Below are 16,435 nucleotides of genomic sequence, written 5' to 3' on the forward strand. Positions count from 1 at the left end.
GAGACAGATCCGTTCAACACCTATTGTTTCTGCAAATCCATCTAAAAAAGCAAATTATAAAATTTATCAGCAAAGAGGCCATTACTTTCTTTTAATTAACGTCTATAAATTTATTTTGGGAAAAAAAAGAAAATATTTAAGATTAAATGTTAGTATTTATATTTATAACACATTAAAACGTAGACTTACCATCCTCCTCTTCATCTTCGTCTTCTTCCTCAGAATTCAACTCAACTAGTTCTACTGACTTTTCTAAGCACCAATGCAGAGCAGTGTCTCTTGTTACTTCTGAAAACAATAATACTGTACTGCAAATTTTGTAGTGCACTAAACCTATATACATCACTGATCACAAAAATCTAGATAGCTTCTTCCTTTTCTTTCACTACTATTTACTAAAATGTGTACAATAGGGGTAAATATTTTGAACCATCAGATAAGTTAATATACAGGTACATGCAAACTCTGTTGGCGTCTGATGTGCTAGACAAAAATAAAATTGTATATAGCACCCTCTATGTAAAAATCACGAAACAGAGTGCTCTACGTTATTTGCAACTGCCCCTGATTACAGTCGTTGGTTGAAATAGCTTCGTTAAATGAAATTTATAATACCTGTATTCACTTTTAAATGACGAATTTTTATAAATTGTAGGGTTATTCAGCCTATACATTTCATCTTTTATAAAATTTTTATAACGCGTGAGATAATACAAGATGGGCTTGAGATGTAAAAGTCGCACATTATGCATGAGAGTTGGCAGGTGTAAGTTAATCAACATACACACAACTTCCCCAACAACACATAAACCTAGACACCCACCCAAGCATACACAGAGCCACATACCAATAACAAATAACTCTTGAAAAACACCCATACACACAAACAAAATGTATTATAAATCTTACCTCCATCATCATCAAACTTGACACAAGCGAGGATCTGTATTTCTGGTTCCATTTGCTCTATGAAAGGCATCCATTGTTTCACAGATGAGAAACTACTTGCCTATTTGTTGAACAGAAAAATTGTTAAATGAAAACAGCTCAATTATTATTATAATTAATTTACTTTATATTTATTTATACTATGAAACCTGTTGTAGAAATATAATGCTATTGTAAAGGGCAATCAGATATGCTTATAAACAGTCTCATTAGGCCAAATAAAAAAAATTATTGTGTTGGCCACGCCCGACTGACCCAAATTTTATGAAATTCAGGGTCAGCATTTTAGATTTTTTTTTTTTTTTTGACTACAAGGAACAATAATTTCTTTTTCATGAGCTAATAAGGCTGCTATACCCTTGGACTAGGCTAGGGGGCCAAGGCCTAGCATATTTTGGTGTATGGTACGCAATGCAAATCTAAAATTGTATTACTTGTGTATTTTCTACTTCTAAGTGGAAACACATTTTTGGGTCTTAAAAAAAAAGTTTTCCTACCGACCTACCAATTTTTTGGATTTTACCAAAACGTGGCCAACAAAAAAATTTTTTTTTTTGGCCTTATATGGTAGTAGAGGTTTTTTCCAGTAGTGAGATAAAAAATGAGGGCATAAAATTATTGGATTATATTGTATCACATGTGGACAATATAAACAAAATAACAAATAAATCCAATATTAAATCTTGAACCCCATTATCAGCTTATGAAAGTTCTGTAGGCCTACAGTTATTTGAAATAAAGGTCTCCCTCTAATTGAGAACTCTATTTTCTTATCTTTATTATTCTTAATAGAGATCAAATCTGCTAAAGACTATGGAAACCTTGGCTTTTAATTGGGCCTGTACTCTACCTTATCATCAGTTATAATAACCACTGCATTCACTGACTCTGCAAACTCAGCAGTACCAATTGTTTTCTGAGTTGTAGTACAAAGCTGTATATCTGCTGTGTAGTACTTGTTATCAACAGTCCATGGATAACCAATAATCTGTTCAACCACAATACTATGATCTGGCAATTCTTCTGTTCCAATAATTTCTGTGGATTCAAATAGGCCTATACTGTATTAATTAAAGATGCCAAAGTTATTGGAAGTCCGAGCAAGCCGGACCAGGTTATGATGATGATGAATTAAAAAGCAGACTTTTTAAGTTAGTAAAATGCATTTCAGTAACTAAGTCTTCAAATATCCATAGTTAAATTCAAAGTTTCTGTAGCACTAATAATTTATGTTGAGTGCAAAATATGGCTTGCTTAAATCACAGGTACAGGATAATAACAGCTGTATAATTTCAAATAACAGACCACTTTTTCATAGTTTTCACAATAAATTATCAGTAGTCTGACAAACATCATAACACATAACTCAGATTGTTTTATTTGACCAATATTATAATCAAACAAATATTATTGACATATATATATATACATATATTCAAATTGGTGGTCGGGAGACTAATTAAGACTAAAATAAGCCGCTACCATGAGAGCCACCGTAGAGATAAATAAATGTATTGATTACTCATGGTACAATTTCATATGTCATTACTTTAGATATTATAATATTCATAACAGAAAATCATCACGAAAAAAAAAATTAAATATGCATTCTAATTATCATTACCAATTATCATTACGTAACAGTTAGCAATTGTCTAGGGACAATGTAACCAAAGATCCGGATGGAAAAGTCATTCGTTCTGGACTTAGACCTATTAATTTATGATAAATTTCTGTAGTATTTTTGTCTATTTCCGTATTAAAGTAGGCAAATTTGTAGCAACTACGGGAGATCCGTAATACTTTAGAAGACTGAGTTAAAGGTGTTTTTTTTTTCCTTCTCTATTGTTGTTAAGTGCCTCGAGGTTGTGTGTCAACGTGAGGCGCTATATAAATCAGAATTATTATATCATTATTTAAAAATGCATGGATGAATTTTTAGACCTAAATTTTTGGTAGTACATAATTACTGTATATTCCCTTGCATGCCATCATTACATTTCAATTTTGAATCATAATTATTATTTAAGCTTTCTTTATTCAGGGCTAGACTATAAATTTTGGCCTTCACAGGGAATATCCCCGGAAAATTTCTCAGATGTAGGTTAGGCCTACCTCCTGAGCCCCACCTTGATTATGGTAACTCTAAATTGCCGCAAATGACACTCTCTTTGTTAAATCTTATATATTACTGCACACAGTAATCCATCGGCAGTGACTTCCATGAAACAATTGATAATAAAATATTTAAAACATGCAAATATTATGAATTTGCAGGAGATGGGTTATTTCAGAGAGAATCTTGCTTGTTTTCGGGAGTGCGGAAGTTCCGGTAGACTTGAGAGACCCCTGCCATTCGTATGCATACATTATCAGTTCAATTCTGTGCTCATTTGTGCAATTTTATATTTTCTTGAGCTCTGCGCGTTCGCTTCGCAAAATGTAGAAACTTGTTTGAACTCCAAATTTAGCGAAAATGCTAGTAATCATAATCTGGTGAAAGATGTCTCACAGAAAACTGGCTTTATGAAGCCTGGAACTCATTGCACCACAGGGACAACGCAATTAAATTGAGAACGTATTGCCATAACAAGGATACAAAGATTATTTTTAATGACAATCTGTTCAGACTGCCACTGACGATCAGCAGACAGTGTCACTCTGTTTCAGTCAGCTAATCTGGTGGTAGCCACTGTGTGTGCTGAGATCTCTAGGACCCTGGTTCGATTCATATCGCTGCCTCTCTTTGTGTTTAAGCTGGAGGGCTGAAATACAAGTTACTACAGCGCACCGTCTTTCGGATGAGACATTTAATTAAGCCGTTGGTCCATGTATGTGCATTTTAATGGCCCATGTGCATGTTAAAGAACGCAGTACACTCTTCGGCAAAGTGTAGGGGATCTCCCGGTGTGCTGCCCAAACACCACCACCAGAAGGACCCCACTCTGTAACTGCATGCGCTTTGGAGCGATTCATCTATTTTGATTTCAATTTCACCTGTCATGCGGTAACATCCACATGTATGTATTGTAAAATTCCATCCATAAACCGAATCACTCAAAAAACGCACAGTAAACGCAACCGGACAAATGGTTTCCTGCCGTGTTTGTGCAGGTATAGTAGGCCCTAGTGGTGCCTAGTCTAGCTAGCCTCTTTTCTTGCCGAGCCGACGGCCTCTAGGGCCAGGCTAGCAGCAGCCTACTACTCTGTCTGACTACTAGGGCCTACTAGGCTAGGCCTAGGCCCAGGCTAGGCCTAGCCAATAAGATTAATTAAAATTTAAAAATCTTCACGACCGATTCAATCAATAACACAAAGCAAAGGCAATAAAATACATGTATCCTTACGCTTAACAAGACAGCTAGGTTGATAACTACAACAGCTTACAATAAGGGCACAGGGCGCAGCCATCTTGTAGTGTGCAACCTCTGACCTGAACCAGCCTGAACTATATACACAGGGCGCCGCCTCGTCACACGACGAGCGAAGCACAGCTCTAGAGGAGGAAGTCGAGCCGTGGCCCCTGGATTGATGATTGATTGCATCTAGTGGTGCAACACTACGTTACAATGATCGTATGTCAGTCGTGTACAGTAACGTGAATTGCGTTTGATGCGCGTTTTACAGCCAGCCAACCTTTTATTTTTCTCACAATTATTTTTCAGATAAATGTGAATTTGTTTTTGTTTTGTTGGTGCCAGGGACATAGCCAGGATGAAAGGGGTAGGGGAAGCAGTTATGCGAATTACGTAGGACCCCGGCGGGGTCCGGGGAGGGGCGAATCCCCCTGTGAAGTAGCGCACCGCGGAAGGTTCTTGGACTGTTTCGAGAGAATATAGTGAAAATTGCAATAGACGCATTATAAAATTAGTAAACACAACAATAATTATATAATAAATCAACAGTGGCGGATCCAGGGATTCGAAAGAGAGGTGTACCAGGGAGGGACTTTCAACTCAGCTCCACCATGGTTGGGGCTGAGGTAAGAAAATGTATGGTTAGGACATCTCTCGGTGGCCGGAAATTCATGCACTCTCACACTTAAATTTGAATTTCTCTTTCTTTAACAAAATGAGTCATAATCACGAAAAATGGGCATAAAAAAACCAGATCACATTCTAAAAACCTCACCTCACCAGTCACAAGACATACTTACCCAGGGAAGGGCGCAGATTTGTTTTTGAAATGTGAAGGGGGAGGAAATTTTGTGACTCGACACCCCCTCGGACCCACCATGGTTGGAGCTGAGGTGAGAAAATTTGAGGAAATAGTATCTCTAGATGGCCAGAAATGACATTTTTAGTAAAATTCATCATTATCACATCACCATGAATTAGTCTAGATGAAGCGCAAAAAAATTCTGGCATGATCTTTTATCAGGGATTTTTGGCAACCATAGATATTTTTTTAATCTGTGTGTGATATACCATAGATAACAAAGCTTAAAGCTTAGGCCTATCAAAATCACCAGCCCCAACCATGGGGCTGAGGTGAGAAAATTTGAGGAAATAGTACCCTAGATGGCAGGAAATGTAAAATTCGATCACCATCAATGAAACGCCAACAAATCTCTCATGATCTTTTTATCAGGGATCATTTAATATCCAGGACAACGTACAGTATATAGGCCTAACTATAGCTTCACTAAAGCTTTATACTATGCTATAATAACTATGATCAACAAATCACAACCTTTTTTTTGCATTTAGCACAATAATTACTATCAGGGATCTTTTTAACTAACTATAGCATACTAAAATTTAACTACACATAATATGATAAAAAAAAATCACAACTTTTTTTTTTCCATTTAGTGCAATTTTCTACAATTTTTAGTGTTATTATATTATCAATTATTACTATCGTCATCATTATAATCATCAACATCATCATCATCACCATTGTTATTATTATTATTATTATTATTATTATTATTATTATTATTATTATTATCATTATTATTATTATTATATTATTATTAAGAAATTTTTTTTTTCCTAGATGGCGGGAAATGAGTTTCCCGACTTCTCATATGTTCTTTTAAGTTCTTCAAAATTCAAGTTCCATGACAGGGGCGGATCCAGAAATGTCCAAAAGGGGGAGGGCCGGAAGGGGGGGCCGAAAGTTGGGCCGATTGAGACAACACTGTCGTAGGGGGTCCGGGGCATGCCCCCGCGAAATTTTTGTATGAATCGATGAACCCCAAAATGTAAGGGGGAAGAGAAGGAGATGCCGCGGTCCTCCCCCGGGAAGTGAATGATCAGCTTTCCCGACTTCTAATTTTCCAATTGTAACAAAAACAAATTTCAGCTCACGGATCCTGAAAAATGTAGGCCTAAAATTATTTTTTTTTCTCCCTCCCCCTCCCCTATTCAGATCCGCCAATGAAAGTGATGGCATGCGAAATTTCTTCAGCTTTTGTTGATGTGAGTTAACGTGAGTTGACGCGAGTTGACGATTTATAAAATTATTACCTTCATTTCATTTACAGTCCAGTAGTAGTAGGATAAAGTCCACTTCTCTTATATTGCACAATCTTTCGAAATTTCACGTTTTGTTTATATTTTAGTGTGGCTGTATATATAAATACGTACACACTTTCCACTACAACAATAACCTTCGACGGTTAGGTGAAAGCACACCAGGACAGATAAGAAGTCAGCTTATTCATTGTTTCAGGTTTCCAAGAAGGTGAGCCTCTTTCTTTCTTCAGCTTCTAGGCCCTACTTTATTTTTATTTACCACTAGCCTCAGGCTGACCGTTAGCCTAGGTCTAGCCTACTCTTTGCTGTAGGCCTAGCCTGTGTGGGCTTTTGTAGTATTGCAGTACAGACCTAGGCCTTCTTACTTGTTAGAGTAGTAGTCTAGTACTAGGGCCTAGTCTAGTATAAGTAGTAGGTATTTAATATTTTTATTTTTTATTTCTTTATTCTGAATATGTACTTAATAAAACAAAAAGACAAGAAACATCATATTCAAAGGATAAAAACACAATAAAGTACCAAAATTGGCAACTTATTTCTAGGCAAACTTTTATATATTTTTTTTTATGTGTTATAGGTTTTTACAACCTATAACACATTACCTACAGTGTACTGTAAATTCTGTAGTTAACCTTCAGAGAATTTTATTTTTAAAAATGGCCTAATTAAGTATCTTATTGTTTTAGTTAAATTAAATGTGGTTATATTATGCTAGTTTGAAGGTTTACTGTAAACCAATCAGTTACACTTACTATACATCTTCTTGGTTAGCATAAAGAGAACTAGAACGTTGCTCCATTAAGAGTGCCCACCTCCCCCCCTATATGCCTAAGTACAGAATTCACGAATGCAGGCGATTTTTTCTTCATGCTCGAGGGTGGGTTTCAAGGAAACTTTACAGATGCACGTATACAGTCGTTCAATCAACATTTGGTTGCTCAACTCAAAAAGGGAACATGTAATGTTTGTTAGAAAATGAAAAAAAAATCTATATTTTATAATAATGGGTCAGTTTATAAGGCGCAAATAAACAAAGTGTAAGCATGAAATAATAATAATAATAATAATAGGCCTATTAATAATAATAATAATAATAATAATTATAATGACATTGCAGCGTTCGTAAAATGTTTGTCACTGGTGCTAGGAACAGTCACAAAAGTGGGGGGTGGCCAGGTCTCCCCTCCAGTAGAAAAAGTGGGTGAGCCAATGGCCCCACTTCTGCTGCCATTGGCAGTCTACATTGGCTTCATTGAAATAAATGTATCAACAATTGATTAGCTTTAGTTTCAAATAAAAATGAGTGCAAAGAAATGTTAAACATTTCTGATAATATTCCATTCTCTTGCATTTAATTTGTGTTTCTGTTATAATTTCAGTGGACTCCAAACATTTCCTCTCACAGCCAACACAGTCAGTCAATACTTTTTTCCTGTGACATGCTGGAGGTCAAGCACAATAAAGAAGACCAGAGCTCAGAAGCAAGTAAGACCTCTGCACAAGTGAAACCGCACCAAACAACAACTGGTTGTATTCCTGAAGTTGATTCAACACGGACATCCTCTTCCAATAAAACATGTACCTTCTTTATAAAAACAGGAAAGTGCAGATTTGGTGAGAGTTGTCGGTTTTCCCATAGTCCAAAGGAAGATAAAGAAACATTCAATGTGCCTTGCACTGTTGTGACAACAACAAAAAGTGAGGAGACACGATCAACTGAAGAAGTTCAAAATGTCGAAAGTGGTCAAAAAAGAGAAAATAAAAACAATGTTGTTGAAGAGGGACCTAAAGGAGTCTGTCGGTTCTTTAAAAAGTCTGGACGTTGCAGGTATGGAGTTCACTGTCGCTTTCGGCATGAAAGAAAGTCTGGTGAAAAGAAGATTTCGCCCATTTCAGAGCCAAGTGATGTATCGGTTGAGAACCAGGCAGTGGAGGAAATCAAACAAAAAGGTTTTCTGGAACCTTTGTCACAAAAGAACCAGAAAGAGAGTAATGCCACCAAAGTTTCTAACACTCAGATGAAGCAAAGAAGGAAACTTTGTCGTTACTACAAGCAAGGAGGTTGCAACATGGGTGATAGATGTCACTTTTGGCATCCACAAAACCCAGCAGATCTTGATGTCAAAGAATATGGTTCATCAGAGACACTACAGACTGTAAGGAGTAGAGAAGTCATGCAACGACCAGGTTCTTCTGTCAGTGTTGGTGAGGCAACTCCAGAGAACTTGAAAGAGCTCAGGGATGCTGAGATTAATCAGTTGAAGATTATGTTCCAGGAGGAGGGAAAATTGACAATAACTGAAGAGGAGTGCAAACATATAGTTTACAGAATTATAACATCTCCTTCAGATCCGGAATGGGTGAGTTGACATTTAATACTTTACACATCAGAAGCATGACTAATCATGGTCGTAAGGCGAGACTTTTTTATACCTTGTTTCGCAAACTTATTTTTTTATATATCGCCAAACGAGGGCAGAAAAAAAAATTAAATAAAATCTTGTTTTCGTATTTACCAAATGGTTTTGAGAAAAGCATCCAGACTGGGGAGAAAATAAAATGTTTTTCGTGAATGTAAACAGTGTAGTAATGGGATGGTTAAATTAAAAATGCTTCAAGTTTATATTTTGGAAGAAATATACATATTTTATTTTTAGAGATTTTAGTGTTGAGAGCGTAGTAAATATAAAGAAAAACTTTATTTTTTTCTTAAATTTCTATTTTTTCATGGCAGCGGGTGCGCTAATTTTCTAAAAAATAATATTCTATTTTTATTCAAAATTGTCAGTATTGGTGGGCAGAGTGCTCGCTAAACAAGTCTAAAAAATAAAACAAAAAGTCTCGCCTATTTATTGTTAGAAATCAATAATGCAATTACCAATGAAGTGCAGTACTGTATATGTTATAAATTTTATTCTTGTTCTTTTTCGTCAGCCCTATGACATCACAGAATTTATATTTGATGTAAGCTTTCCAGCAGATTATCCCAAAGAACCATTCAATATACAAATATCTGATGATCAGGTTTTGCCAGATGTCATCATAAGGTAAATATAGGAAAATACAGTAAAAATCACTATCAAACCTATGCGAGTCTCATTCATCAATTAAAATTCAATATCCTGAGAGATTCACTTTTTACTGTAATGTTTTCTAAAATTATTTTTATACAATTATTTAACAATATATTCACCTACAGAAATTATATTTATGTTTTATTGTAGGCATATAAATGAAGCATCACAGAATTGGGTGTTAGCAAAACATGGTACCAATCTTGTAGGTGGCAAGATTGAATTACTTTTTCGGCCTTTCCTAAGGTGGCTGGATAGAAGTATGGAAAATCTCTTCACTGAAGGTGCAAGAAAGGTAAATATCATTCTAGACATCTTAATCGATGTAGATTGATGTGGGTGTAATGTTTGGTTTAAAATTGCATATGACCATATTGTACCATATTTAAACACCAGTTTTTGTCAGAACATTCAAGATAAGAAACATGCAGTAAACCATACAGACTAGGAGTACTTTGAATACTCCAAGTGCTGTAGACTTGAGCAGTTGGTGTGGTCAAGTAATACAACATAGTTACTATTGCTGAAAACAAGTCATCTCAGATAAGGACTTCAGTCGTAGGACAAGTGTACACAACTGACCATGTGCACTTCAACGAACACAGAAGGTGTACCCAGTGCTCTAATTCTCTGTAATGGGCTACACATAAAAGAAAATAAAACAGTCCATCAATCAATACTGTTATTAGATTTATTACTGATTTGCCATTATCGTCATTATTAACGATACATTCTTAAAATTTGTTCTGAATATGAATTCTTAATGTTCATTTTTATGACAGTACAAGCGATGTTTAGATGCAAAAGCAGCTGGATTTGAATTCATTCCCCACAAAGAAAAAACAGAGAACACTGAAACATGTCCAGTTGTAGAGGAGAGTAATGAAAAAGAACAGATAAAGGAAGAAGATAATGGTGAACTAATAGATGAAAATGATGACGATGAAAATGATAACGATGAAAATGATGACGATGAAGAAGAGAGTAGTGGTGGTGAGAGTGGCAGCTGTGAGGAAGATGCTGATGAAGTTAGTGATGAAAGTTCTGAAGAGGAAGAAGAACGAAACACCGCTAAGTACCGTCAACGGAGCATTGAACAAGGCAGTGATATTGATCCACAACGGAAAGGAACCGAGCTACGTTTCAAAGGTCTAGAAATGGGTGATGGATACGGAACACTAGTTGTCAGAAAGCTAGCCCTGACCGTCCAATGTGAGCGATGCAAACACAGAACTGATGTGAACACCCCAGGAGCACGAACCAATCTGATCGTCTGCCCTCGATGTCAGCATCAGTTCTTGTTGACCTTTCGATCGGCCATCATGCATCAGTACTCGGCAATTCTTGGTTATCTTGATCTGAATGGGTGCGTACCATTTGATGTCTTGGTAATGGATTGTGAGATTGAAGCAACCTGTTTAAGTTGTAATCAGCAGAAAAAAATTAAGGTTAGTTTTATAATTATTTATGTAGAGTATATCATTTTAAACAGCATAAGAACACAGAAATCTGAGTTAATACTTTCTTCGCAATTAACTGTCACATACGGTACATTTGTGAGTTGGTTTTATAATGTGTGTATGTGTAGCATAAAATCTCAGCTAATACAGTGATCTATTGAAATTGTTTAAGAGTTCATCCACAGAAATTTTGTTTTAAAAATTACAGCAATCATTATATTGTGTACTCTTTTTGGGGGAAGGAGACTCCCATAGAATATTTTATCTTTAAAAACCCTTTATTAATGACGTGTGATTTTTCATTCAATTTTTTAAGGGGCTTCAGTACGGTCAAGTATTAAGCAGTTGGTGCCCACAGTGTCACAACAAGCAGACACTTCGTGTAGACTCTACCCGGCTCCAGAGGCTGATTGCATCAGATCCAATAGGTAAGTATAGTGATGAATTTAATTATATAAATTCAGTACATAGTTACATTATATATAATTCCACTGTCTATCTCTATGTATTATAATTTTTAGTTTATTCAGTTCATTAATAAATAAGTGAGATTCAATGCAATATGGTAAAGAAAAATCAGATACTCAATGTAATTCTTTTTACAATAATATTGAGTACTGATAAGGGGAAAAACCAAGTTCAAATACTGTACTAGCAATCTTTATTTATGTCAAAAAGGCATGTATGAGGGTTTAGACTCACTAAATAGTCTCTAATAAAATACATTGTAAAATAATGATAATTTTACAGTGACTGAGAAGTTACACACACATCAAGTACAGAGCATGATCAGAGCAAAGAAGGATCCAGCAGTTCAAGATGGAAAACCCCTCCCTGATAATGGTATTTGCCGACATTATAAAAAGAGCTTCAGATGGTTAAGGTAACTACAGCTTAGGGTTAAGTTCTAAGGTTATTCAGGGGTATTATAAAATTCTGTAACTGGGAAATTTCTGAACAGATTAATGTCATTTATTGTAATAATATTACATTCAGATTCAGATTTATTGTTTACTTAAAATTACATGTAATTTGTTTTCCTGAATTTAACATTAGAAGTTTATATAAAAAATGTACTGTAAGCATTTCCGATATTAAGTATTATAAAAAAGTTAATTGATTCTATCTATAGGTTTATAATTAAAATATAAACAAATAATTAACCTTTTCCAGTCTGCCCCATTACCATTGCCTGAGGCTGTACCAAAGCTGGGAAATTACATCATCTACATTAAATGTCGGGTTTTTACTGGGCGCAGGCATTTTATTTGGTCTTAATACAGGAAGCCGTAATACTCCTACATCACACTCAAAAAATCCTATAGAGGGCAGCCAAAATGTGTGCCACTATGTAAGCAATGAGATTAAAGTGATTATGCATCTCTTATATTTCAGGTTTCCATGCTGTGGAAAATGCTACCCATGTGACCAGTGCCACGATGATGATTCTGATCATATATTCACATTCGCCAACAGAATGATATGTGGATTTTGTGCTAAAGAACAGGTAGTTATCTCTATTAAGTTTATGGTCTATCAGGTGCATTTAAAAGCATTTAAAAAATTATCATGATTTTTCTCCCAATTTCTGATTATGCATTGCTTGTAGAGCCTGTTACAGGCCTATAGCCAGAATCCTCCCCAACCTCTGGAAGATTTTAGAATCCCAGATATGGCTGTACTTAATTCTTTAAGGTCTATTATGACAAATCTTTTAAGCTTTTATTGACTCATTTAACACTGACCTCCAGGGGTTTGAAAAAATAGTATCAGCCACCGCCAGATTTTTAACAAATTTTAACACTTTTCCAAAGCTCGTTGAGAGTCCGTATGTGATCAGATTAACATGTAGTGAATACTACAAACATTTTAGCCTTACAATGGTACCAAACACTTTATTCTAATCACAATCTGTGACCCGTAACAGTAAAAAGAATATGACTCACTTATGGAGATTTACGCAATTTCGCACAACGAAGCTGAGATAATCACGATTTCATGTAAGTAAAGCAATACTGCTCTACGCTAATGTAAACAAACAAATAGTGAAATACTTATGGTCTAGACTGAATATAGTGTTCAAATTGTTAGTACAGTACATGTCAGCAATAATTCCATCTATCAGATTCCGTAAAAAAATCAAAAACATGGAGATCTCTGTGTTTGGCGGACAAGCATTGTGTTACCTAACACAGAGACCTCTGTGTTTGCCGGAAAGAGGAATGGTAACATTTAGTTTTTATTTTCTTTGCAGGTATTTTCACCTGACAATCCATGCATTTCCTGCCATATGTCCCTGACTAAGGGTTGGAGCAGTCATTGGGAAGGAGGCCTAGGTTGCCGGAACAAAATCAAGATGAACAGGTCAGTCACAATCTGCTTACCCACCCAGTAAATAAAAACATAATGGTAATAACAAAACATGCCCACACCAAACGGCCCAGAAAAACCATAGTTCCTCTCAAATTTCGTGAATGTATAAGAAAATATGGAGCAGTTTTATGTAAATAATTAGCTTTCAAATTAGGAAATTTAAGTGATATGTAGCATTTCATGGTATAAATATAAGTAAATAAAAAATTATCAGATTCATGAAGAAAATAATGTTCCTATATTCTTTGCCAATGGCAGTCAGGGGGAGGGAGTCAGCCAGGCACCCCTTAAATTCTTGAAAATTATAAAAAATGGAAAAGAATGTTATATTAACATTTAGGTCTGAGAGGTGCTATATTCACAAACGTTTGTGGCTTAGCCCTATTGGTGGGCTGAGGTGGTATAGACCCTTTGTTTGCAAAAGTCCCTCACTGGGCCCACTCTATTTAGCATTCCTGGATATGTCACTGTATTCAAATCTGCCAGCCAGCTAAGAATTAGGATTGGATGCTACTCACGTCTTCTGTTAATTGGCAAGGAAAATATTCTGTTCAATTATAGAGAAACAGTACAATCTTTGAAGTGTCAATCAATCAACAATATTATTCATTCCACATTATAAAAAAACAGGGCTAAATACACAAAGAAAATCTAAATATGCAAGAAAAACATGATTTACATACAAATGTATTAAACGCATATGCAGTGCAGAAATAATAGTGCTCTTCAACCTGCACAATGATCATCTTGTCTTGTCACCATCTCTATCTTGGTGTAAATTAGAATATATAAATAAATTTTATTACAAAACATTTAATTATTCATTAGAATAATGATTGATTGATTGGTAGAATCTAGAAACAATTATGTTCACAATATATTTTTTGCATCAATGTAATTCTGGTCTGAAAGAATAAAAAATATCAAGTAAACTTAATGTTTGTATTGGTGTTGTATTTCAGAGGGGATAAGCAGAAGCACAAGGGCAAGAACAAGACAGTGTCCAAGAAGGCTCAAGAAAAGAAGGATGGACAGTCTAAGAAATCAAAGTCTTCCACCAAGTAGTAGTTCAGTGGAAAGTGAACTTATGAAATAATTAATATAAACATTAATATACTTATAGAGAAAATGATTAAAATATCAAATTTGTAAAAGAAAAATATGAAATACAACATTTTCACTATGTGTAGCTCCAAATACATGTAAAAAAATTGTAATATTCTTTATAGAGAAATTGATTAAAATATCAAATTTTTAAAAGAAAAAATATAAAATACAAACTACCAAATTTGACTGTAACTCCAAATACATTTCAAAAATGTATGGTAAAATTGAAGACTATAACAGACAAAAACTAAAGATTTTAATTTAGAATTGATAATTCCTACATCCATACACTTTTGCATACATCCCCGAGTAAGAGGAATAATCACTGATTAAGTAATAATAATAATAATAGTCGATTAATATAGCGCATATTGTGGAGACCACTATGCACTTAACATTAATACCACTGGCAATGGGTCAAGCACTATGGAACACATACTTAGGTCCCTGGGGACCTCTGCAACATTCCATAATGTTGCAGCTGTAATCAGTGCATTTTGTGTTTGAACCTACTAGGTACCCACTGTACTCCTGGGTGGAGACAACCACAGGTAAACAGGTGCGAAGGTGAAGTGGGGTACTCGATGATCAGTTGAGGGGTGTTAATTTGCAAAATAAGGTGATTTTAGGTGTTTTTTAGGTAATTGACCGTGATTTTTACCTTTTCTTGCCTAAGGACACAAGCAAGATACACAGCGAGGGATTAAACCTCTAACCTCAAGGTTGAGAAGCAGAGCCACAACCGCTGCTCCAAACCGCTCTTACCAATGTAATTTCAGTAGATAACATTAAAATATTGTGTAGTGCATTAGTATGGAAAGGAGAAAAGATACACTTGTACAAAAAAAATTGGTTTAAAAGCTGTGCTTTTGTGGTTTGAGTGCTCACTTTCCAATTCTAGGTCCTATGTTCATTCCCAGAAAAACAACTATTGTTATCTTATCTCTTAGATTTGTGTTACCTGATAAAAAGCTGTGCTTTAAATGCAATAGGCCTTGCATGTCGTATAGTTAAATAAAATTATGAAATAAGATAACAAAATATCTTGAATTATCTGTTTATAAACATTAACTGGTGATAACTCTATTGTGTTAAATACCATCAAAATTGTGCCTTGGTAATTTTTTGTTTACGCAACACAGCCCCTTTAGACGAGACTTTTTTTATACCTTGTTTGGTGAATGCAAATATTGAAATTTTATTTTTAGCCAAATAGCGCACCCGCTGCTGCCATGAACAAAATGTAAATTTCAGAAAAAAAAAATGAAAGTGGTTCTTTATTTTTATTACACCCTCCGCTGCCTTAAAATCTGCAAAGACATGTGCAGTATACTTCTTCCTAATTATATAAACTTGAAGCATTTAACCATCTCATGTTACAATCACCAATAAAATTTTATTTTTATTTTCCCCTCCATCTGGATGTTTTTGGCAAAAGCATTTGCTAAATAAGAAAACAATATTTTATTTTTATCTTTTATTCTGCCCTTCTCCGTGGATCTTTAAAAAAATAAGCATGTGAAACAAGGAATAAAAAAGTCTTTCTTTACCAGAGGTCCCAAGTTTTGAAGAGACAGGTGGTTAAATTAGACCTGGACAAATGAGTTTATTTGACATGTCTAATTTCATTAAGTCTCCCAGATTGACCTGCAGTCTCCAGGAATTTTGGGCCATCTCCCTGTCCTTGTACATGCATTTTAGCTAGCACACACGTCGCAAACCTGCGCCTGTCCAGTTTAAACGTCTCATCCGAAAGACAGTTCGCTATCATGATTTGCATTTCAGCCCTCCAGCTGACAAGGAGAGCAGCAATTAGAATTGAACCGTTGATTAAGAGATCTCCACGGCTTAGCGCATACATTGCAGCTACCACCAGTTTAGCCGACTGAGCTAAGCTGCTCTTCCATATATCAATTTCTCTCAGGACAATATACATAAATATTACCAGAACACATCTGAATGATTACTAAAAAGTTGCACAGGTATTTCA

The 16,435-nt window shown here is 35.3% G+C and overlaps 2 protein-coding genes across 3 annotated transcripts in view; one reads left to right on the top strand and one right to left on the bottom strand.

Annotated features, from left to right (window-relative positions):
* The window catches only part of LOC117120855 (alpha- and gamma-adaptin-binding protein p34-like), a gene marked incomplete in the record, with an annotated part of 8,047 nt that extends 3,556 nt beyond the window's left edge, over positions 1-4,491 (bottom strand). Inside the window, 5 exon segments of the mRNA XM_033265946.1 lie at positions 8-41; positions 190-288; positions 910-1,009; positions 1,799-1,986; positions 4,296-4,491. Coding sequence (XP_033121837.1) covers positions 8-41; positions 190-288; positions 910-1,009; positions 1,799-1,986; positions 4,296-4,359 — 485 coding nt within the window.
* A 1,930-nt stretch (positions 4,492-6,421) lies between these two features.
* LOC117120854 lies at positions 6,422-14,498 on the top strand. Of its 2 annotated transcripts, XM_033265945.1 has the most exons (11): positions 6,422-6,639; positions 7,811-8,791; positions 9,366-9,478; positions 9,656-9,800; positions 10,288-10,438; positions 10,469-10,953; positions 11,282-11,393; positions 11,716-11,848; positions 12,361-12,472; positions 13,220-13,329; positions 14,301-14,436. In XM_033265945.1, exons 2-11 carry the CDS (start codon positions 7,871-7,873, stop codon positions 14,401-14,403), a joined length of 2,385 nt encoding a protein of 794 aa, XP_033121836.1. In that variant the 5' UTR covers positions 6,422-6,639; positions 7,811-7,870; the 3' UTR covers positions 14,404-14,436. The 2 variants fall into 2 exon arrangements, with proteins under 2 accessions (XP_033121836.1, XP_033121835.1); XM_033265944.1 differs by having other exon boundaries at positions 10,288-10,953; positions 14,301-14,498.
* Positions 14,499-16,435: the final 1,937 nt, after the last annotated feature.

The sequence above is a fragment of the Anneissia japonica genome, unplaced genomic scaffold (genome assembly GCF_011630105.1).
Source record: "Anneissia japonica isolate Jap-2015-1 unplaced genomic scaffold, ASM1163010v1 scaffold287965_len1858130_cov191, whole genome shotgun sequence".
NCBI lineage: Eukaryota > Metazoa > Echinodermata > Crinoidea > Comatulida > Comatulidae > Anneissia > Anneissia japonica.

Coding starts and splice junctions, on each gene's coding strand:
- LOC117120854 (XM_033265944.1), top strand. CDS start 7,871: ATGCTGGAGGTCAAGCACAATAAAGAAGACCAGAGCTCAGAAGCAAGT. Junction 9,801..10,287: donor TCACTGAAGGTGCAAGAAAG/GTAAATATCATT, acceptor TTTTTATGACAG/TACAAGCGATGTTTAGATGC. Junction 11,394..11,715: donor GATTGCATCAGATCCAATAG/GTAAGTATAGTG, acceptor ATAATTTTACAG/TGACTGAGAAGTTACACACA.